Here is a 21,434-nt window from a genome sequence, read left to right on the forward strand (position 1 = left end):
CGGAAATGATTTTCCGTTTGACCCAATTTTCCTTGCGCACCCAAACACCGTCAAGGGTGTAAAACGTTTTCCTGATTTCCTTTACCACTGAAACAAACGCAGCTTAAATAGCATAAAGCATACTATTGAGATTGTTCTTCTCTCTTCTTTCTTTATTTTTTTTCCCCTGAATAACCCACTACATTCATCATTGAGATTGTGTGTAACATAAGCTACCTACCACGTGTGCAATACACATCCCAAAAATATAATTAAAAAAATAGATAAAAGCTCTTGAAGTAATAGATTCATAGATTGTTGAATAAAAAAGCAATAAATTTGTCTAAATACCTTCCCCATTTATTACCCTACCTACCCCCACGACCCAATCTACACATCTCTGCCTCTCTCTCTCTCTCTCTCTCTCTCTCTCTCTCTCTCTCTCTCTCTCTCTCTCTCTCTCTCTCTCAAATTCAAAATTTTGTCTCAACTACCACATCATTGGTACGATGGTCACTTTATAAGTATAAATACTTGTAGAGTGTGAGGGGGGTAAAGGCCGAGATTCAAGTCTCCAGGAGGGAGAGAGTAGAAATTTTATCTTATATATATAATTAAAAAAAAAAAAAAATCCTATCCCAAAACTTTGAAGAACAATGGAGAACTAACCGACTCTCCTTCTGTTCGCCACCTTTTTCTTGATGCTAAATGCAAATAAGCATGTATTAAACTTGTTTTCCCCTTTTGTTTTCTCTCTATCTCACACAAGCACTCGCTCACATCACACCCATACCTTAAAACCTCTCTCTTTCTCTCTTTATATTCAGACCCATAACCTCAACTCATACCGGCCGAATCTTGTATTTCGGCCGAAATTGACCAAAACAGCCTAGAACACCCTAAACTCACTAGAATAAGCCGAAATTTGATCTGAGGTGGAACGGAAAACTGTTCTGGTTGTATGCCGGTATGAAATTTTCCGGCCATTTTGGCCGGAATAGAACATAATTAATAACAATGCTTTTAATCTCAACCTTTCAGTAAAAAACTAGTTCTTTTGAGAGAGTTTCAACCTATGACCTATAGTGTTCGCTCCTAATGATAACTCTTTATCATCAAATCAAGGCATTAATCAATTTTTGATGTAAATGGAGATTGAACCGCGGATTTCTTATTTAACCATAAAAAATTTTATCAGCTGAACTAACTGGAACCCACGAATATAAATAACTTTGTTTAAAGGAAATGAATAGAATCATTTTATGACCTATAGCGTTCGCTCCTAATGATAACTCTTTATCATTAAATCAAGGCATTAATCAATTTTTGATGTAAACGGAGATTGAACTGTGGGTTTCTTATTTAACCATAAAAAATTTTATCAGCTGAACTAACTGGAACCCACGAATATAAATAACTTTGTTTAAAGGAAATGAATAGAATCATTTTATGACAATATTAACGTTATACCTCTCTTTTAAAATAAATGAATAAATATATAGGGGTATTTTTGAAATTTTAGTAAAAAAATTCATTAAATCTAATTCAATTCCCTCTAATTCCTCATAATTTTTTAAGAAATAAAAATTTGAGGTTCTAAGGGAATAAAAAAAAAAAAAATGCTTCCTCCTATTCATTTCATTCTCTCACACTTAAACTTTTTATTTCATTAATTAAAACTCTCAAACAAAGAAATTGAAGAATATTCTAAAATTATACTTTTCATTCATTTCCTTCCTCGCTAACAAATGGTTAGTTTGGTGCTGCAAAGTGCAGGCACGCTCTACTTTTAGTTTCTCTCGGGACTTGCTTGCAAATTTTTTATTTTATTTTTCAACAAACCATTTCTATAAGAGTAATTTTAGTACCGAGACTTTTTCCACATTGTCACTTAACATGGACTCATTATATTTCTTTCCACCATTCACAGTTTGTTATATCAGAGTTGTGACAAAGTTGTGCCACATAAGGTTGTGATACTAGATTTTTTATTTCTATAAATACTATCAAAGTCATGTAGGATAAGTACATTCTAATGTTTCCAACTAAGATAATTGAGTTGGTAAGTTTATATTGAGTTTTTTATTTTATCTAAAATATCACCCTATGGATTCTAGAGTTCTCACTAAGACTCAAATGCATGGAAATACTCCAAGTAATATATATATATATATATATATATATATATTTATCAAAATAAAGTCCTGGTCCCTCAAAATTACATGTTGAATGTTTTTAATTCATAAATTTTCAAATTTGTGCTTTTAGTTCTAAAAAGTTGGCCAAAATGGGCATTTGCCCCTTTCGTCCAAAAGATGTAGTAAAATGCCCTTGTTCTAAACTATCTAGTAAAATGTCCCTGTTTTGAAACTCGATTTTTAGAAAATCAAGTTTCAATGTAAAACTCGATTTGATGAAAATCGAGTTATTTGGAAAAATTCACATGGAACCCAAGTTCCAAGAACTCGAGTTCTATAAATTTTTTTAAGTTTGATTGCCTATAACTTGATTTTTAGAAAATTGAGTTTCAATTTAAAACTCGATTTTTAGAAAATCGAATTTCAAAACAGTGGTATTTCGCTAGATAATTTCAGAATATGGACATTTTGCTACACCTTTTGGGCGAAAGGGGTAAAAGCCCATTTTTGCCCTAAAAAGTTTTAAAAATGGACATGGATGGACTAGAATGTTCAAGGTTCGAGCCCAATTAAGAATATTGATTGATTTAAAGTCACAAGGTCAAATATCCTAGCATTCTATAGGATAGTCAAACTAGACAATAGAAAGTAAATCATGCATGACCATAAAAAGGAGGCTAGTTTAAGTCTTGGACAAACTTAGTGGGCGAGTTGTGATACAAGTTGTGCCATTTTATGTGGTACTAACATTACTCATGCATTAATAACACTAGCTTGTAACTCCATACATATGTATGAAACTTAAAGATATACGATAAGATACATAATATAATTACTATATATATAATTTAAATATTATTAATAGTCATTTTTATATTTTGTTAACTCTTTAAAAATTTTTGTAAGAATATTATTAGGTATAAAATGTAAATTGTCCATTTTTAAAAAAAAATTATTGTGAAGCACTTTTTTTTTACAATTCATTTATTTTAGACTCTTTGGTTTTTGTATTTAATAACTCACTTGGATGAATATTTATAATGTGGTCTTATATTTGATTCTAAAACTAAGAAATAAAACTCTTTAACAATAAATAATTTATGACACATAGCGCAAAATTGGAATTCTAATTTGGAATTCTAATTTGAGTTTATCTCAGTTTTACCTATTATTATATATATAGATTCTCATCCACTTTGCTACAATTGATAGACTCAAGAGAATTTGAATGGATAGGTGTTAGAAGAACAAGTTACAAAGACCTCGGAACATGTGACACTGAAGGACACAAGAATAGTATACATACGGCCAACCTAAGAAGAGAGTTAGAGAGGTATAAAAAGAGCAATTCTACGCACACAAAAAATTGCACAACATTTATCACAACAATTGAGTTAACAAACTTTTATTGGTTATTATTTGAACTTACTACTAATATCACTTTTTTACCTACCACTAACAATCTACTATCTCAATTGGGAGTAAAATTTTTTGTCCATAGGCTTTCTAGTATAAAAATTCCTCACTAAACCTTCGACTATATTAAAGATTCCAATCATGGCAATCAGATCCCATGGCTATCAAATTCATTCCCTACATGGGATTTTTGTAACTTTCTTTGCCCCAAAGTTCCTTAAAGTTGAAACACTAACTAGTTTTATGGTAACTATACATGAAAATTCACACATGTTTCATTAAAAACTACATAGCGTAACTCATCCAACAGATTGTTTTAAAAAATTTCAACTGCAATTTACAATTTCATATTAAATTCTGTTTTTTTAGCACAAGCAACTCGGCATAAAGTAAGGGAGCTATGTCTCCTTGGCAGTTGGCACTACCATACAATTTACGTTCAGGCCAAGCCAACGGCCCTACCCAGTTATCAAGTAGGGTCAAAGTTCTAGCGACTCTCATTTTATACAAATGCCTATATTAATGCTGTGTTGGACCAGACCCCATAACTATCTACAGATTATTAAAGAGGGGTGCAAAAATATGCAGAACTTGAGAAAGATGAAAACAGCCGCAGTTATGAAGATTCACTTTTGTCCTTCTGTTGGGCTGTCTCAATATACTGCTCTGCCAGTTTCTTCACCTTCTCACCTTCCTTGATGAGAAAATTAGCATTCTTGGATTTGCTGTGGTACTTCATAACCTTATCAGTCGTTTTTGACACAGCCCACCTATACTGTTCAGCTGTTATCACACCACTCTTGCACAGTGGCCTGATGTGTTCTTTGATGTAGGCTTCCACCTATACAGAATTAGTGTGACTGATCAACTAAAATCTATAAGAAGAAAAGGTGGTAAACAAGAACAAGTAATGGACAGAACTGAAGACTGGAACAATTTACATAGAGCTGTGACACGGAGAAAAACGAACGGAAAAGATAAGAACATGAAATCAAAGAGATGATGAAAAGAGGGTCTTCTACTACCTTCTTGAATACATGATTGAAGCTGTCAGACTGCTTGTTAGTCTCAAGGCTAGATTTCTTCTCCTTACTTTCAACATTTTCCCCTGTTTGAAAATGGTTGGGTGAATGTTTCCCACCAGGAGAGTCGGGATCAACAGCAGCAACAAGCATGTTCTCTGTACAGCTCTCACTCCTGACTTCAGATGTTTTCACCATTTTATTTGACACACAATTTTCATTTCCTATAGGATCTTTGTTCTCAGTTAGAGCTACTGTTTCAACCTGTCCAGATAGCTTTCGTAAAGCTACTTCAGGAAATTTTTTAATGAGTGGTTCTTTGTCTGGGCCATATAGCTCTTCACATTCTGCAATTGAAGGCTCTTCACTGTCTTCATTGATTAAAGGTTCTGGAGGAACACAAGAATCATTGGTCTCACCCTTTATGGTAGCGCTTCTGATTCCTGCATCACTATGATTCTGGGGCAAGTTGGAGTCCTTTGGTGCTTCAACATTCCCTGACTTTTCATGATCATCGGAATTTAGACCATCATTCAACCGTTCAGGGTTAAGCGTAGAGAAAACCACTTTCATTTTTGAGGCACCTTCTTCTGGTGGTATCTTAAAGATGTTTGTTGAACTTACACCAATGTAGTCTTCATCTTCCAAATCATACTCAAAATCACCATAAATATCCAGTTCTGGATGAGAAGCCATGTCAAATACATTATCCAGTTCTTCCTCTCTTTTGGAGGGAACATCATCGAGGACTTGCTTTTCTGGTTGTGGACTATTTGGAGGAGAATCAGACACAAGGCCCGCAGTTCTCAATGCTTCTAAAATTACAGGATCAGTTGAAGGTTCGGTGGTAGCTTTTTCAGATCCATCAGCAGGGACTTCTAACAAGGGTGAGGTATTTGATTCAGTGGCTCTACTGGACTTAATGTTATCTGAACGATGCAATAGCTCCTGGGAACATAAATTTACATATACTAATTTGCTGTTTGACCTATCAGCAACCTCTTTTTCAATATTAATTGCATCTGCAACCGCCAACTCTGTTTCTGCAGTTCTGCGAATGACTGGCAAATTTGCCTTCCTCAAGAAGTGCTCTGTCAGGCGGTAAAGCTGTGCCTGTATAGCAGATGTCATCGATGAGTCTAAACGACCAGAAAAATCAATTCCAGTATTATAAAGAAAAGAACTAGTATAACATTTGCTAGTGAGAGATGATTTTGATATATAGAAAACTTAAACCACAGTGAGGACAGTTTTAATATAAAAGAATGAATGTGGTTTAGAAATCCAATAATGTTGTGTAAATAAATCCTTGTTTTACTGTGGCATAAGTCTTTGTTAAAATTGCCTCCAAATCCATTTATATAAAAACAAACCATGAATCCTAACTGCTCCAATTCCAAGCAAACAAATTATGGAATTGATTTTTTTCTTTTTTTCTTTTTGGAAGATTTTCTTTACAACTTACAGAAGTAGGGATGGTAGTGACAAGTTGGCGTTGACACAGTTGTGGTGGTGCAGTGGTGGTGATGAGTAGCAAACAACAAAGATAGAATTGGTGATGTAAGGTGGTTGAGTTGGTGTTGGCAGTGTTATAGCAGTACTGCACTGGTAGTGATGGTACTCGAGGTGGCAGTAGCAGTGGGAGCAGAAATGATACTGGGAACTGCATAGTGGTATGGTGGTGTTAGTGGCTGGAGCATTGGTATTGAAAAGTTGATGATTCTGATTTCTTCCACATGGTGGGAGCATTGGTTTGATGTAGTTGGAGATTGTGATTTCTTCTATGTTAGGAGGTAATGAACAAAATCTACCATAAAAATGCCTAGTAAGGATTAGGGGCACAATTTTTTCTCAATTTTGTTACAAGAGTATCCACATCCTTTTCAGCTTTTCTAAATTTTTATCCAAAGTCAAACAGAAAAATAACTTTTATTTCCATTCCCAAATATTTTTACATTAAAAGGAAACTTAAATGCTTAATGTCTTTTACATTAAAATATTTAGTGTAATTTTTTAAGATTCTCTGTGTTCATCATTGTAAACATGAAGTCTTTTTATTCATTACTTATCCAAAAAAGAAAAAGGCAACTTCAATAATAATCCAAGGAGAAAGATAATCCATTTGTGGTAGGACATATACTCAGCCTGATTACGATCAAGTGGAGACAGCAAATTACAGCATACCTGCCTCACAGATAAGGGAATTTTATTATGGCAACTGGGTGCCAGTACTGGTCTCATGTCTGCTGGTAGTTGCGCCTGCTCACACCAGTCAGAAAAAGGAATCGTATCAAAACAAGTTTAAAGGCATGAAACATCCTTTCAGAAAACAAACTATTGCATACCAGTAACGGATAATTTCCTTTAAGCACTACATTGTCTTCCTTTGAATCATCTCTTGAGTTCCTGCTTGCAGCAGCTGCTTTCCTTGAAAGGACCTCTAAGGCCCATTTTCTTTTGTCACTCTTTACATCATCAGATTTACCAACTCTCTGCTTCTGAGCATTAACTTTAGAGTCACTTAATGCAGAAATGGTTGGCCCTTCTAGGCGTCTGCTTAAAGGTACTTTGCTAGAAGTAGAAGCAACCTCACTCTTTGAGGTTGGAACAATGTTCTTGTTTTCATTATTTTCAAATGAAGGAAGTCCAGCCTTTGCCAAAACCTTACTTGATTCTGTGGATTTCATAGTATTACTATCAAGAGATGACTTCAAACAGTTTTCTGAAGAAATGAGCTGTTCTTTATTCTGCTCTGAATTGCCTGTAACGTTAAGAGCTGAAAGAGGCTTGATATTATCCTTTCTTGGGAATATAGATGTATCTGCTAAATACAACCTGGAAAGAATTGGATTTGTGGCCTGTGATTCAGACCCCTGATCTGAATTATCCAAACTGTTTCTTAGGAGGCCAAGAACTGACTTCAAAGTCGCAATCTTTTCAGGCTTCGTAGCTCTCATGCAACGATACTTCCAAAACTCAACTTCACAGTCCCGATCCCAAGCACGTTTTCGTCTTCCATTGGATGATGCATATATCTTCTTTGTTAGATTCTCACGTACTTTCCCCTTCTGTAACATTGACTTCTTTGTCTTTACAGCTAAAGGTGATAACTTCTTAGCAGGTTCAGTTTTGGGTCCTGCTACAGCAGCCCTGAAGGCAGCAAGAAGCTTCGGATCAAAAAGGCTTTCCCCGAAATCTTTTGAGGATTTGTTATGGACAGCTTCTCTTATTTCTTTTCTTAGTTTTTGGACTACCATGGATGACTCCTTGTCCTCAGAATCTCTCCTCATGATCTTTTTCACTCGTAAGCCAGCCATATTTTCTCGTTCTATCAATGATTTATCAGCTGGATTTGGGTGTCCAAGCCCCTTGGAAGGTCTATGTTTTGCCCCTCGAACTATGCTCATTATATCAGAGGTAGCATCTTCCTTATCTTGATGATGTTTCAACCTGTCATCTTTGGGATCTGCTACTGGGGTTGGGAATTTCTGAGAATTATCTGACACAGGTGCATTGACTTTGTCCCTTTTAGCCAACTGTTGAATCCTCCCTTCAGCTTTAGTTTTCTTTCTAGAAACTTCTGTCACAATCTTGTGTTTGGTATCTCCATCATCAGTATTCATACACACTTGCTCGCTTATTGTAAAGAAATCAGAAAGACAACATAAAAGAATAGTCAGAATTTGATACTACCTGCATTGAATGACATAAAGCTTTCACAATATTCATTTCAAACAAGCATGTGTTTAAGAGGGAAAATGACATTTAAAGAGATGAACATAGGATACATTAATAGACCACTCAGCAACACAATAATTTAAGATAAATGATAAAATTTGGCGACCACCCACTCTGAATTACTATTCAAGAATCGTCAAAAATATTAAGCATAGTTTAAAATGCAACATGGCATATTTAATAAAGATGAAACAACCACAATACAGCAATAAAAGAAACTTTTCCTCATGTATCCTACAAAGCCATGTTTCTGCAAGCTGAAAGGCCTAAGAACCTCAATGAAGAGCAGAAACACAATGCAGAATATAAATGAGGATTACTGGACCTGGAAATAAGCAAGCAGCACTGGAAAATTTTGACATGGGGGTAGCAGTAACAAGTCCTTGGGTAACATAGTTACAAGAACTTACTGCAAAGAACAGTGAGAGAATCAATGGAGACTTGAACAATAAGTTACCTGCAATCTGTAGGCTTTCTCTTTACACCAACCATTCTGGCAGCATCCTTATTAGCATCCAGTTCAACTTTGTCCAGTTCAACTTTGTCAACTGAAAACATTTCAGCAATGAGGCAATGAAACAGGATACTCATATCAATGCCTTACTAAAAACCTAAACTACCTTTGCTAAATATATTAGCTTTTCTACAGCCCATTAAAGGCCAAAAAATAAACAAGAAGAAGAAGGAAATATTCCTAAACCACTTTCAAACCTTTTTCCAAAGAATCTTCTGAAGGAATTTGCTGCTGGACATCTTCAGCAACTTGATCTTCAATTCCATCATTCTTTTTTTCATCAACTAGAAACACATTAAAATTGATAACAATGAGATGCTCTCAAATACACAAAGAATGTATATACTTTCAGCTGCCTGCTATCATAATGATGGAATTGTAGCTATAAAAGTAATGGTAGGGAAAAGTTGTACACACAAAATTACCAGATAAAAAAGCGCCTACAGATAAACCAAGATGAAGGCCTATACTGGATTCATTTTCAGATAGCCTGTTTCCAGTAGAGGACTCATTAATAAACTTTTTTGAAGGATTTTCAATGCCATTATTGCTTCTTAGTTCCTTCATTGCTTTCTCAGCACAACTTGTCTTCGACTCACTAAGCACCAAGGAATTAGAAGCTGAAATAAAGGATGCATCACGTGATAAGGACAATTCGAGTTCCTTTGCATCAAAGATTGGTTGAATGATAGTCTTCCCCCCAGACAGTGTTTCCACCTTTTGACTACTGGCATCAGAGCTCAATATCAATGTTTCAGTTTGCAAGTCCTTCTCAACTTTAACAGTTGCCTTGTAACTATTGGCATCGGAAGTCAATAGCAACGTTTCAGTTTCCAAGTCCTCAACTTTGACAATTGACAAAAAGTTCTCATTTGGTTCTCCAGTACATTGATTTTCATCAACCATTGAGACCACAAGAGCTGTTTCTCCGGCATCAGCAACAGAAACAGATACCTTTCCAGATAAAGCATCCTCAATGAAACATTCACTATTACCATTTTCGGAGCCACCCTGATTATCAGGCCTCTGTATTGAAATTACATCTGATTTTTGTGGCACACATCTACAATAATCCACAAGCAAGAATGTTGAAAGAAATGAAAAGGGAAGCTACATTTAGAAAAAGACACATTTTTGACATTTCCATTTATCCATGGTTCAAGCCTAGAATACATGTGGAGCTCCAAAGCTGCAATAATTATTTTTAACTTAAGGAGACCTTTACTTGACAACATCAGATGATCATGAAACAGTTACAAGGTTATTTATCTCTAAGCCATAGATGCGGTGGTTAATGATCACCTGGCAGTATTGACGATTGTTAGTTACCTAACTATACTCCAAGCAGAGAGGTAGTTGGTATTTAAGAGGGTTTGCAGATTCATAATGCATGCTAGTTAATTGAATAACACATGTGAACCTCAAGAAAATCCATTAGCTTTTAGACTTAGCCAGGGAACCAACAGTCCAGCACCAACCAACAAACAATCATCCTCTGAAAACTTACCTTGGGCATAACCAGGTACTCTCAGATGTGGCTTCCGGATCAAATCCCACACAAAATGCATGATACCTAACTCCATGCAAAACCAAGAAAAAATTGGTTATGATGCTTTTTTCTCCTTCAAAGAGAATAAGAAATTTCACAACTTGTTCACAGAAATATTTAGGAAAATCAACCTACTGAAACTTCACATCTCAACTTAAGCCACATTGAGAAGGGAAGAAATCCCTAAATGTCATTCAATGTATATGTAAGACCTTAGTAATCAAATTATTTAGATCAAATATACCATATATCACATGAGTCACAAGCAATTGATGTATCAAGATTGGAATCTCCCTCAATAGTTGCTAATCCACTTCGAATTTTACAGCCATCTCCATCCAAGCAGATAACTGCCTACAACATGATAAAGTACATAAGAAAGAGATTAAGATGTAAATGCCTCTACAAAATGAAAATGTGTGGAAGGCAGCCTTGAGTTTATATGGTAAATGTGCCAATAACACTGGCATGAGAGGTCAGATCTTTTACAAAAGCTACAACTAATCTCAGAAACCTCAAAACATTTCAATAAACTTTATGAGATTACATATGGAGGATAATTACATTTTCATCAATATAGTAGGACGGAAAAGAGAGAGTATTATTCTTCCCTTCAATGGACCATTCATCATCTCTGCATATATGAACAGACAAAAAATGACAATTCATCAGTGCTGAAAACAAAAGCACAGTCAAAACATGAATAATTTCATCATTATTTATAATAAAATATGATAAGTTCTATGGGCCACAGATTGTCCACATGGCACTCAAACTCGTGTAATGCAAGCTATAATTCTTTCTATGTTCTATTTCAATCTCTTCTAACAAAAGGAGCTTCATAACTATACTATTAGAGGAGACCCATAGCAAGAATTCTATCACAATTAATTGATTTTGAGGCTCCATTAACATCTATAAGTGTAGCGATATTGCTTTGAGTCAAAGATGACTAACGAATAAGATAACGGGTAAAGTGAATTGCTATTACAAGAAAGTAATGTCTTAGAGTGAAGTCTTAAGTTTTCAGGAAGCAATGCTAGTATCATGTGGAGCTACAAAACCAAGAGGAACAAAGCTATGAGACAGGCAAAACAACACAAGCAAAGTGCATAATTTTTTAATACCTGGAAAATGAGTCTTCATCAGCTTTGTTGCTACCAATAGTATCATAGACCTTCATAATTGAATGAAACTAATTAAACTTTGGCTTCCATTTGGCACCAAATTTTAATTACAGATTGAATAGAAGTTCAATAGAAAATAGGCAAATAAGGTTCCGAATGTATATCAATTACAGCAAGAGTAATAGCAACCAATGAAAAAAAAAAGTCTTCAACAATGTTGTAACACTAACCGGAACACATGTGATCAATTGAAATTCATTCTGGCAAAGCGGGCACAAGTTTGTGATGGTAGACCAATTGTCAATGCATAGAAAACAGAACCTGAAATCACATGATGATGCCAGATAATGAAGTCAAACTTGCTACATGTCCAAGCAAATATAACTTGATAGGTGGATAGTGGGGGAGAGGGAATATGTGGGGTTCAAACCACAGACATGGGATACCACAAAGGATGCCATTACCACTGTATTATCACTTGAAGCCCCCATGCAAATATAATTTGATAGAAATGAAGAGTTCATAGTTTTCCTCAATCTGAATGCACAAAAGATATATATATATATATATATGTGTGTGTGTGTGTGTGTTTATTTATTTATTTAAAAAAATAATTAAAAAAAAAAACTAGCACTATCATTGACTATATAGACAAACCATAAAGGGTTCTATAAACATGGATAAAGGAAGATAAATTTCATAAGCACAAACATCCAACTAAAGAATCTCTGGGCTTTTTAACTCAACTAAACTCTGCGAGAATGCATGTTTCAACAATCATAAGTGATGAAAGGAATATGGAGATACATACCAGTGCTGGCAGCAGTCAAGAACCCCTCTGTCTATGACAACATCCATACATATTCCACACCTTCCGCCCTCAAAATTAGCATTTTCCTTTCCACATTATAAATAATTTTGGATTTAGATTAAAAAAAAAAAGAAAAAAGACATCATAAATAAATAGCTATTACCTAAGCTTGAGTATCCATAAGTACCAGAATAAATGCAATCCAACAAATTGTTCCATAAGCTTCACATTTTTTTACTAGTGCAACACAGCAAGCAAATGGAGCTTGAGAACAACATAATTCACAGAGCAAAGATTGCCTAAATATGTTACAAAGGTTATACGATTTTTCAGGAAGCTATTCATTGAATTTTAAAAGCATTGTGGATTGGTCTTGCATGTGTAAATCAAATGGGAAGACCATGGATCATTTATTCCTTCACTATGACATTACTAGGGTGATATGAATTGGTCATTGATTCCTTTTTTGTACACTAGTGCATTCCAAGAGGATTCAGCTGCCGGTAATGAGGCTCAAACTTTTTGCTTTTAAGATCCCTCAACACGTGGATTCTGCAAACTGATTTACTCTTGTCTTCAAACTTGTTAGAGTCCTAAAACTAATTGGAACTTCCAGTGTACCTAGGTTAGCTTATGCACCCCATTGCACTTTTTTATTAATGAAATCTATTACTTGTTAAAGAAAAAAAAGACCCATATGTCTATTTCTTCTTTAGTGATCTTTGTTCCCCTAAATTGAAAAGATTTGACAACTAGAGATTTGTTACTAGACACTCACCACCCACCCAAATGCCCAAGTATAACCGAATCAAAAAAATAGATATCACAAAATTCAATGCAACAGAAACAGAAATTTTAGCTATTTCATGAATTGCGACTTAAAGAATAAGGCAAAACAACATGGGCTTACAATATTATTGCTATTATCATCAACTTCAAAGAACTCTTCCTCTGCAATGCCACTTGTAACAAATTCCACCTCCATTTTCAAACCCAACACAACTTGCCAACCCAAATCAAATTCTAATAAAAAAGTAATAAATAAATAAAAGATGGTAAGCTACTGATAAGTAAAAGTAGTTGAAAAAAAAAAATGAACCCAGGAAAAAAAATTGAAAATTGTTGATGGGAAAAGTCAGATTTTCATGGAATTTGAAGATCAAGCTCTTGAAGCTTGGAAAAAAGAAAAAAAAAATTTTGAAAGAGTCAAATGGGGAATAAGCAAAAAGTTGAGGGTATATAGGTAACAAAAATGGGAGTGTGTTTTTTATACCTGGGACTGAGAGAAAGAACCATTTGTTTGTGTTTCTTTTGATGTAGACGATGAAGAAGTTAGAGGATACATATATATAAATAAATTTCTAATTCTACGACCAAGGTTTCGACTTTCGAGCTCAGGCTTTTTCGTTTATGCGAAACGTTCTTTTAATAGGAATTTAGAAACGTATTCATGAATTACTATTATTCAATGTAGAGTAGCAGGCTGCTTATTAGAAGAGATTGGGTTAAGCCCAGCCCATAGTATGTAGTTACACACTCAGCTTGCAGCCCAACCTTAAACGAGCTACTGACTTATAAACCCAATGCGTTTGGGAAGTGCATTTTGAGCTTGCCTCGTCTGCGTCTGGTTGATTCAAGCGTTTTTTTTTTTTTTTTTTTTACCAGCAGGCCAAAATGGCCCATTAGCATTAATTTTTGAAATATTTAGCAACAGAGCACTATTTCGGAAATAATTAGGGAAATACCACTTTTTCTGGTACTCGAGCTTGGTGAGCTCGAGTACCATGTTTTTTTAATCCACCGTCGCTCCATATTCAAGGAGCCCTATAGTGGCGTTTTTAAGCCCTATAGTGACGTTTTCAGGCCCTATAGCGGCGTTTTTAAGCCCCCATACCAGGTTAAGGGGCCCTATAGTGACGTTTTCGGGCCCTATAGCGGCGTTTTCCTGCAAAATTTTTTTTATAAGTCCCCATAACAGGTTCAAGGGGCCCTATAGTGGCGTTTTTAAGCCCTATAGTGACGTTTTTGGGCCCTATAGCGACGTTTTCCTACAAAATTTTTTTATAGGTCCCCATAACAGGTTCAAGGGGCCCTATAGTGGCGTTTTTAAGCCCTATAGTGACGTTTTCGGGCCCTATAGCGGCTTTTTTTTTTTTTTTTTTGAGAAGATGTTTGACCAATGAAAAGATGGTACTCGAGCTCACCATGCTCGAGTACCAGAAAAAGTGGTATTTCCCTAATTATTTCCGAAACAGTGCTCTGTTGCTAAATATTTCAAAAATTAATGCTAATGGGCCATTTTGGCCTTACCAGCACCTATTGCATTGTTCATTGACATGAACAACACAAATAGACATGTAAACAGTAATTTTAAAAGCGAACAATAACCGAAAAATGATTTTTTTATTATTTTCGGTTTTCAATTTTCAGCAAAATAAGCGGTATCCAAAATAAGCTACATATGTCGTTTTTTTTTTTTTTTTAAACCAAAATTTTATTAAGAATCAAAAGGCAGTACATGGTTTCAAAAAAAAAAAAGGGCAGTACATCAATCACACATGCTGGGGGTTTCAAAATTAAACACGACTTGCGAACCTGACATGATATGAAATTAGTAAGTTATAGGTTGAGGCTTAATGAGTTTGTGTCATATTTGGGTTGACATGACTGACTCGTTTAATAAAACAGGTTGGGTTAGTATACATCACATGAAACTTATTTGACCTGTCTGACCCGTTTAATTAAATAACATTTTACCAATATACCCTTCAAACCCTAGGTATATAAACTTATTAGTGGTTGTGGTTTATTTTCTTTGACATATTATGATTGATTATTTGCGATATTGAGATATACTTTAGTTTTGAATGATTATTTGTGATGCAGTTACTCGTTTGTTCTAAATTTTATATTAAAAATATTTATTTGTTTCGTTTTTCATAATTCATATCAATTTGGTTAATACCAAAATTAGTTTTTTTTTTATTATTATAAAATTTGATAAACAGGTCAACACAATTGATTCATTTAATAAATGGGTTGTGTTAGGGTTGAGGAATCTTGACCTGTCTAATAAACATGTCGGGTTAGGGTTGACCCATATAGTCGAATACTTATGAGTCGACACAACATAAACCCGACACGTGAACATGAATTGCCACCCTTACACATGCATGCTTTCAAAACTACAATTACAAGAGAAGTTAGCTTTAAGAGTAACAAAAAGCTTAACAGCATAATATGTTGTTGAGTTTAGAAATCTTTTAACCCAACAAAACTCACGGCTAACAAAAGACAATTACATAAAAAACATTACTAATAACAATAGAAATAGACCAGATAGTTGGATCTTCTTCTTTAAATAGGGCATAAAAACATTCTTTTGCATCTCCTTCCACTATAACGTTGCACAATTTTTAGACCTAGCCAAGTTTAAAGCCCACAAAATTCCAGCTACTTCAACTTGACCAAGAGTGCATAAGTCATAATTCTTTATGTCATTTTGTTGATTTGTGGGGAAACCCCAACCCCAATCTAGATTCTCTCAACCAAAGTTTATAGATGGCTACCCACTTGTGGTGGGTGGTGGGTGGGAATGCCCTTTAACTCAATGTCAAAGGGGGCACATTAAAGATTACTCTACATACTTCATCCACTTTAATCTCTCACTTGATTACAAGCTTATATTACTAAACTTGGCATCGTTGTGTCGTTATGTGTATATTGATAGTTTAGTAATGTACTAGATGAAATATATACAATACGTAATATATTGGAACTAAGCTCTGTCAAACAAAGAAGGTCTAGGTTGCTCCTTAGACGAGGAACTAAGCTCTCCGGAGTTTATCATTGCCATAAAATTCCTCACAAAGAGAGCACTGAACATTGATGCTATCGCAAAAATGTTCACTCCTCTTTGGCGCTCTAAGAACGGGTTCAGGGTGCGTAATCTAGGTGATCACAAGGTACTATTTGTATTTAATAACAAGCAGAGGCTGACAAAGTGATCCATAGTGAACCATGGACATTTGATAAGCATTTGATGGTTATGGAGAGGTATGATACTACTTCATCCCTTGACGACCTCACATTGGACAAGACTACTTTTTGGGTGCAAGTTCACAGTCTTCCCATAAATTTCGTGAATGTGAAGGCAACAGAAAAGATTTGTAAGGTTCTTGGGACAATCATCCCTACTACAAACCCAACTAAATCGGAGGGAGGGAATTTTATTCGGGTTCGTGTCGCAATGGATATTACGAGCCCTCTTTGCCATGGACGTTTGGTGTCAGTAGGGTGTGAGAAACAGATTTGGATAAGTTTTAAGTATGAAAGACTTCCAAATATTTGCTATTGGTGTGGCTGCTTCGACCATGATGACAAGGATTGTGAGGTTTGGTTGAATAGCGAAGGTTCACTTACTCTAGATCTGAAGCAATTCGAACCAAGCCTAAGGGCTGCTCCCTTCTCACACTCACGTAAACAGGTCATTGCAGTCCCTGGTTTCTACAAGTCTAGACCGAATTAAGCTTCAGATTCAGCGAAAAGGGTACCAGTTGGGAACAAAAGTGATGGGGATAGAAGAGATCACACTAACAATCAGGTGGAAGCATCGTACTCGCCACCACAGAGCAACCATGAGTCTGGGGAGGTGAGGCAGAGTCGAAGTGTGACCGTTACGCTAGAGGAGCGCCAAAATTCAGTGCAGTCCGTTACATGCAATAAGTCTCCAACGGTAGCAAAGTCAAATGGTCCTAATCTAGATAAGAGCATTAGTTCCGTTCCCTTAAATTCGCAGAGCACAGATTTACACCTTAATGAGATTGGCAGGGCATTGAATAAGTTTGAATCCAAAAATAATTCCATCCATATTGATAACCCCTCAACCCTTCCTTTCACGGAATCACGTCCACATGCATCCGCAGAGAATAACCATACAATCCTAGCCCCAATAGGTAACATCTCGAAGCATTTAATTCCGATTTACACCCAAAATTAAACACACACGAGGCAATTAACTCTACACGTGACAGCCAAAGTCCTAGGGTTTCTACGCTTGCATCCAAGCCATGATGGACTAGGGTTTGTCGTGTATCTCCAACACCAAAGGACGAAGTGTCCCAAGGTAATCTGAATTATGGGAAAAGGTCATTTACACTCAGTGATGATCACTCCAAGTTACCTAACAAACGTTACCGGGTTTCAAGGAGCGAGGAAGATGATTGTACAAAATTGGCGGTGGCTAATATTCAACCCTGCCAGTCGCCATGAATTGCTTAGTGTGGAACTGTTGTGGGCTTGGGAACCTGTGTACAGGGAAAGAGCTTGGTGATATTATCCGGGCTAAAGATCCCTCTATCATATTCATTGTCGAAACGCTAGCAGATGATGCAAGGCTAGACATGATTCAAGCAAATTTAGACTTCGAACACAAATGGGTGGTACCAAGGGTCAAACATGGAGGTGTATTAGTACTTTTTTGGAGGTCGTCGGTGAATTTGGTAGTGATGGACTCATCCAATTATTACATTGATACTTGGATTGATAAAGGCACTGCCAATGAGTGGAGGTTTAGTGGTTTTTATGCAAACCAGAAACTTCAAGACGGAGTGAAGCATGGGACAGTTTGAGAACTTTGAACCATCATTTGGAGGTGCCATGGATGTGTGCAGGTGATTTCAATGAAATAATTCTACAGGAAGAAAAACTTGGTGGAGCAATTCGGCACCATGGGCAAATGCAATTATTTCAGGATGTGTTGGATGAGAGTGGATTCCTTGATCTTGGGTTTGAGGGTAATAGGTTCACATGGAGTAAGCACTTCGTAGACGGCCACTCTATTTGGGAGAGACTTGACCGGGGTGTGGCTAATGCTAATTGGTTCCTTAAATTTCCAGGTACAATTGTTCATCATCTTCATTGTAATTCATCAGATCACTTGCCTCTCTGTATTAATCTGTCAGGTTTGGAAATCCCACCACGGAAAAAGGTGTTTAGATTCAAGGAGATGTGGCTTTCAGATGTTGGGTGTGCCGAATTGGTGGAGGCTTCATGGTCTTCCTATTCCCATGGGTATGGGGATGGTGCAATCATTAAAAAAGTGGAAAGATGTGGTAGAGACCTTGCATGGTGGAACCACAATGTTTTTGGCAATGTGAGGAAGGAATAGACAAAGAAGAAAGAGATGTTGGTAATTGCCGAAAATGAGGCACAAGTATATGGGCAGAATGCATGGGTTAGGGCTCTCAAAGAGGAGATTAACTCTCTCTTGGACAAGGAAGCACGTATGTGGAGCCAACGATCACGCACACTTTGGTTGAAAAATGGAGATAACAACAACAAATTTTTTCATTGCCGAGCCACTAAAAGATTTTAAAAAAATCTAATCCGTGGGATCATGGATGAAGCAAATATTTGGAGAGTGGAACCGGATGAGATTGCAGCTCACTTAATCAACTACCACAAAGAACTCTTCACCTCCTCCAATCCAACCACATAAGGCGCAGCCTTGTCACACATCCCTACGGTCATCACCGAGCATATGAATGCAACCCTAATTGCACCTTTTCATGGTGATGAGGTAAAAGAAGCTCTCAAGTAGATGGCCCCTCTTAAAGCTCCTGGACCTGATAGCATGCCACCATTGTTTTACCAGCATTTTTGGGGTGTAGTTGACAATGATGTGACGAGCTCTATACTCTCATGGCTCAATTCAAGTACTCTTCCATACCCTCTAAATCATACCTTCATCACACTCATTCCCAAGACAAATAACCCTGAATATGTCACTCAATACCACCCCATTAGCTTGTGTAACGTCCTTTATGAAATTTTCTCTAAAGTTCTTGCAAATAGACTTAAGAAAATTTTACCCACCATCATCACTGAACACCAATCAGCTTTTGCCAAAAATAGGTTGATTACGGATAATATACTTGTTGCATTTGAGTCACTAAATAGTATGAAAAATATGAGTATGGAAAAAAACAGGTTACATGGCCATTAAGCTTGATATGAGCAAGGCATACGACCGGGTGGAATGGGGTTATCTTGAAAATGTCATGAGAAAAATGGGCTTCAATGAGAGATGGATTGGATTGATCATGGTATGCGTGAAAATAATCACTTACTCCATCATGGTCAACGGTGAACCCTAAGGATTAATTCACCCCACTAGAGGAATTCGCCAAGGAGACCCATTATCTCCTTTCCTCTTCCTTCTTTGCACGGAAGGTTTCCATGGTCTCATTCAACATGCAGCAAGTGTGGGGGAGATAAAAGGTTTCTCTCTTTGTCGGAGGGGTCCAACACTAACCCATCTTTTGTTTGCAGATGATAGCCTCCTCTTTTGTAGGGCAACGAGAGAAGAATGCAGAAAAATCATTGACATCCTTGAAACTTACGAAGGAGAATCGGGGCAAAAGGTGAACAAAAACAAAACAGCTATATTTTTTAGCAAATCAATCGATGAAGCAACCAAACAAGAAATCAAGGCTGCCTTGGGTCTACAAGAAATTGTTCACTTTGAGCAATACCTTGGGTTGCCATCTTTGGTGGGTAGAAGGAAGAAGGAAGGGTTCAATTTCATTTAAGGAAAAATATGGCGTAAGTTACAAGGTTGGGAAAGAAAGCTCTTATCTTAAGCCGGACGTGAGGTCCTCATAAAAGCAGTCATTCAAGCCATACCAACATATGCTATGGGATGTTTCAAACTCCCTTTAGGTATTTGCCATGAAATTGAGACCATGATTAAGAAATTTTGGTGGGGCCAAAGGGGGAGAAAAGGAAGATACATTGGTTGAAGTGGGATGAGTTAACTAAATCAAAATTGGAGGGGGGTATGAGATTTAGAGACATTGTCATGTTCAATGATTCCTTGTTGGCAAAACAAGCTTGGAAACTCTTGAAAAATCCCAAGTCCTTATTTTACAAAGTTTTTAAGGCTTGCTTCTTCCCAAATTGTACAATTATGGAGGCTAAACACACTAGTGGGGGTTCACATGCTTGGAATAACATCCTACATGGAAGAGATGTCTTACTTAGGGGCTGCCGTTGGAGGATTAGGAATGGCAAGGCAGTGAGTATATGGCAACACCATTGGTTGCCAAGGAAGCACCCACCACAGGTTCTCTCACCTATGGTTGATACATTGGCTGATGCAAAAGTGGCAACTTTGATTGAGGAAACTTCTAGGCAGTGGAACCATGAGATGATTGATGGTATTTTCACCCCCTTAGAGGCAAAGCTGATCAAAGCCATCCCACTGTCATGGTGTGAGGCAGAGGATAGTTTGTTTTGGCCTTTCACAAACAATGGCATCTACACTTCCAAATCCGGGTATAGGTTCTTGAAAGCTGAAGATCAATCCGAGGTGGAAAAGGAGCAAAGGGTGTAAGAGAGACATCCGTGGAGGACAATTTGGTCTGTTAAAGTTCTGAACAAAATCAAGAACCTGATGTGAAGGGCATGCCGAAACTCTCTGTCTACAAAGGAGAATCTGGTGTCGAATGATCATTGACAGCGCGACTTGTGATCGTTGCAAACAAGCTTCAGAGTCTGCTCTGCATGCTATGTGGTCTTGTGGTCTTGCCAAGAATTAGATGTGGTTTGGAAGAATGATTTGCAGTGGTAATGCAGAAGAAACCATACCTTTGTGTACTTCAAAGAGCTATTATCGTGGCTTACTACCAACCAGAGAGACCTGGAGTTTTTCTTCACCTCGGCTTGGCTGATCTGGACTCAAAGGAACAGGATATGTTTGAACAAAGCCATAATTAGCTCTCATCAGATTGTTGCAACGGCAAGAGAGCATCTTGCCGAGTTTGCACAAACTATTACCACACCTCAGTTTCCACGGGTTATAGCCACTGCCTCTCAGACCAGATGGTGTCCTCCATCTCAAGGATTGGTGAAAATTAACTGTGATGGTGCTACTTTCAAAGACTAGAACAAATCGGGCATTGGCGTGGTGATCCGCGACGAAAACGGTATGGTTTTGGCTTCAATGGCTAAACAGATACCACAACCATACATGGCTCTGGAGATTGAGGCCATGGTAGCTTCTAGGGCTGTCCACCAGAAACTGAAAACCAACCCACCCGCTCAAACCGTTCGGGCCGACCCGAAAACCGGCCGATTCG

The 21,434-nt window shown here is 37.0% G+C and overlaps 1 protein-coding gene across 2 annotated transcripts; it reads right to left on the minus strand.

Moving 5' to 3' along the window:
• Positions 1-3,844: 3,844 nt before the first annotated feature.
• On the minus strand, positions 3,845-13,679 carry LOC126713297 (uncharacterized protein At4g10930). 2 transcript variants are annotated; one of them, XM_050413021.1, is made up of 15 exons: positions 13,568-13,679; positions 13,205-13,317; positions 12,295-12,380; positions 11,714-11,804; positions 11,484-11,533; positions 10,921-10,990; positions 10,601-10,710; positions 10,315-10,380; positions 9,233-9,870; positions 9,005-9,091; positions 8,751-8,841; positions 6,901-8,191; positions 6,740-6,814; positions 4,559-5,668; positions 3,845-4,374 (listed from the first exon to the last, which is right to left on the minus strand). In XM_050413021.1, the coding sequence occupies exons 2-15, from the start codon at positions 13,277-13,279 to the stop codon at positions 4,150-4,152; spliced, it is 4,065 nt and encodes a 1,354-aa protein (XP_050268978.1). In that variant the 5' UTR covers positions 13,280-13,317; positions 13,568-13,679; the 3' UTR covers positions 3,845-4,149. The 2 variants fall into 2 exon arrangements, with proteins under 2 accessions (XP_050268978.1, XP_050268979.1); XM_050413022.1 differs by lacking the exons at positions 11,714-11,804; positions 12,295-12,380; positions 13,205-13,317; positions 13,568-13,679 and having other exon boundaries at positions 10,601-10,706.
• Positions 13,680-21,434: the final 7,755 nt, after the last annotated feature.

Source organism: Quercus robur, chromosome 2 (genome assembly GCF_932294415.1).
Source record: "Quercus robur chromosome 2, dhQueRobu3.1, whole genome shotgun sequence".
In the NCBI taxonomy this organism is placed as follows: domain Eukaryota; kingdom Viridiplantae; phylum Streptophyta; class Magnoliopsida; order Fagales; family Fagaceae; genus Quercus; species Quercus robur.

Excerpts from the sequence above, each read along its gene's own strand:
- LOC126713297 (XM_050413021.1), bottom strand. The coding sequence starts at position 13,279 with ATGGAGGTGGAATTTGTTACAAGTGGCATTGCAGAGGAAGAGTTCTTT. Across the intron at positions 10,381-10,600 it reads TGTGACTCATGTGATATATG|GTATCATGCATTTTGTGTGG; the intron begins GTATATTTGATC and ends GCATGGAGTTAG. Across the intron at positions 4,375-4,558 it reads TCAATCATGTATTCAAGAAG|GTGGAAGCCTACATCAAAGA; the intron begins GTAGTAGAAGAC and ends AATTCTGTATAG.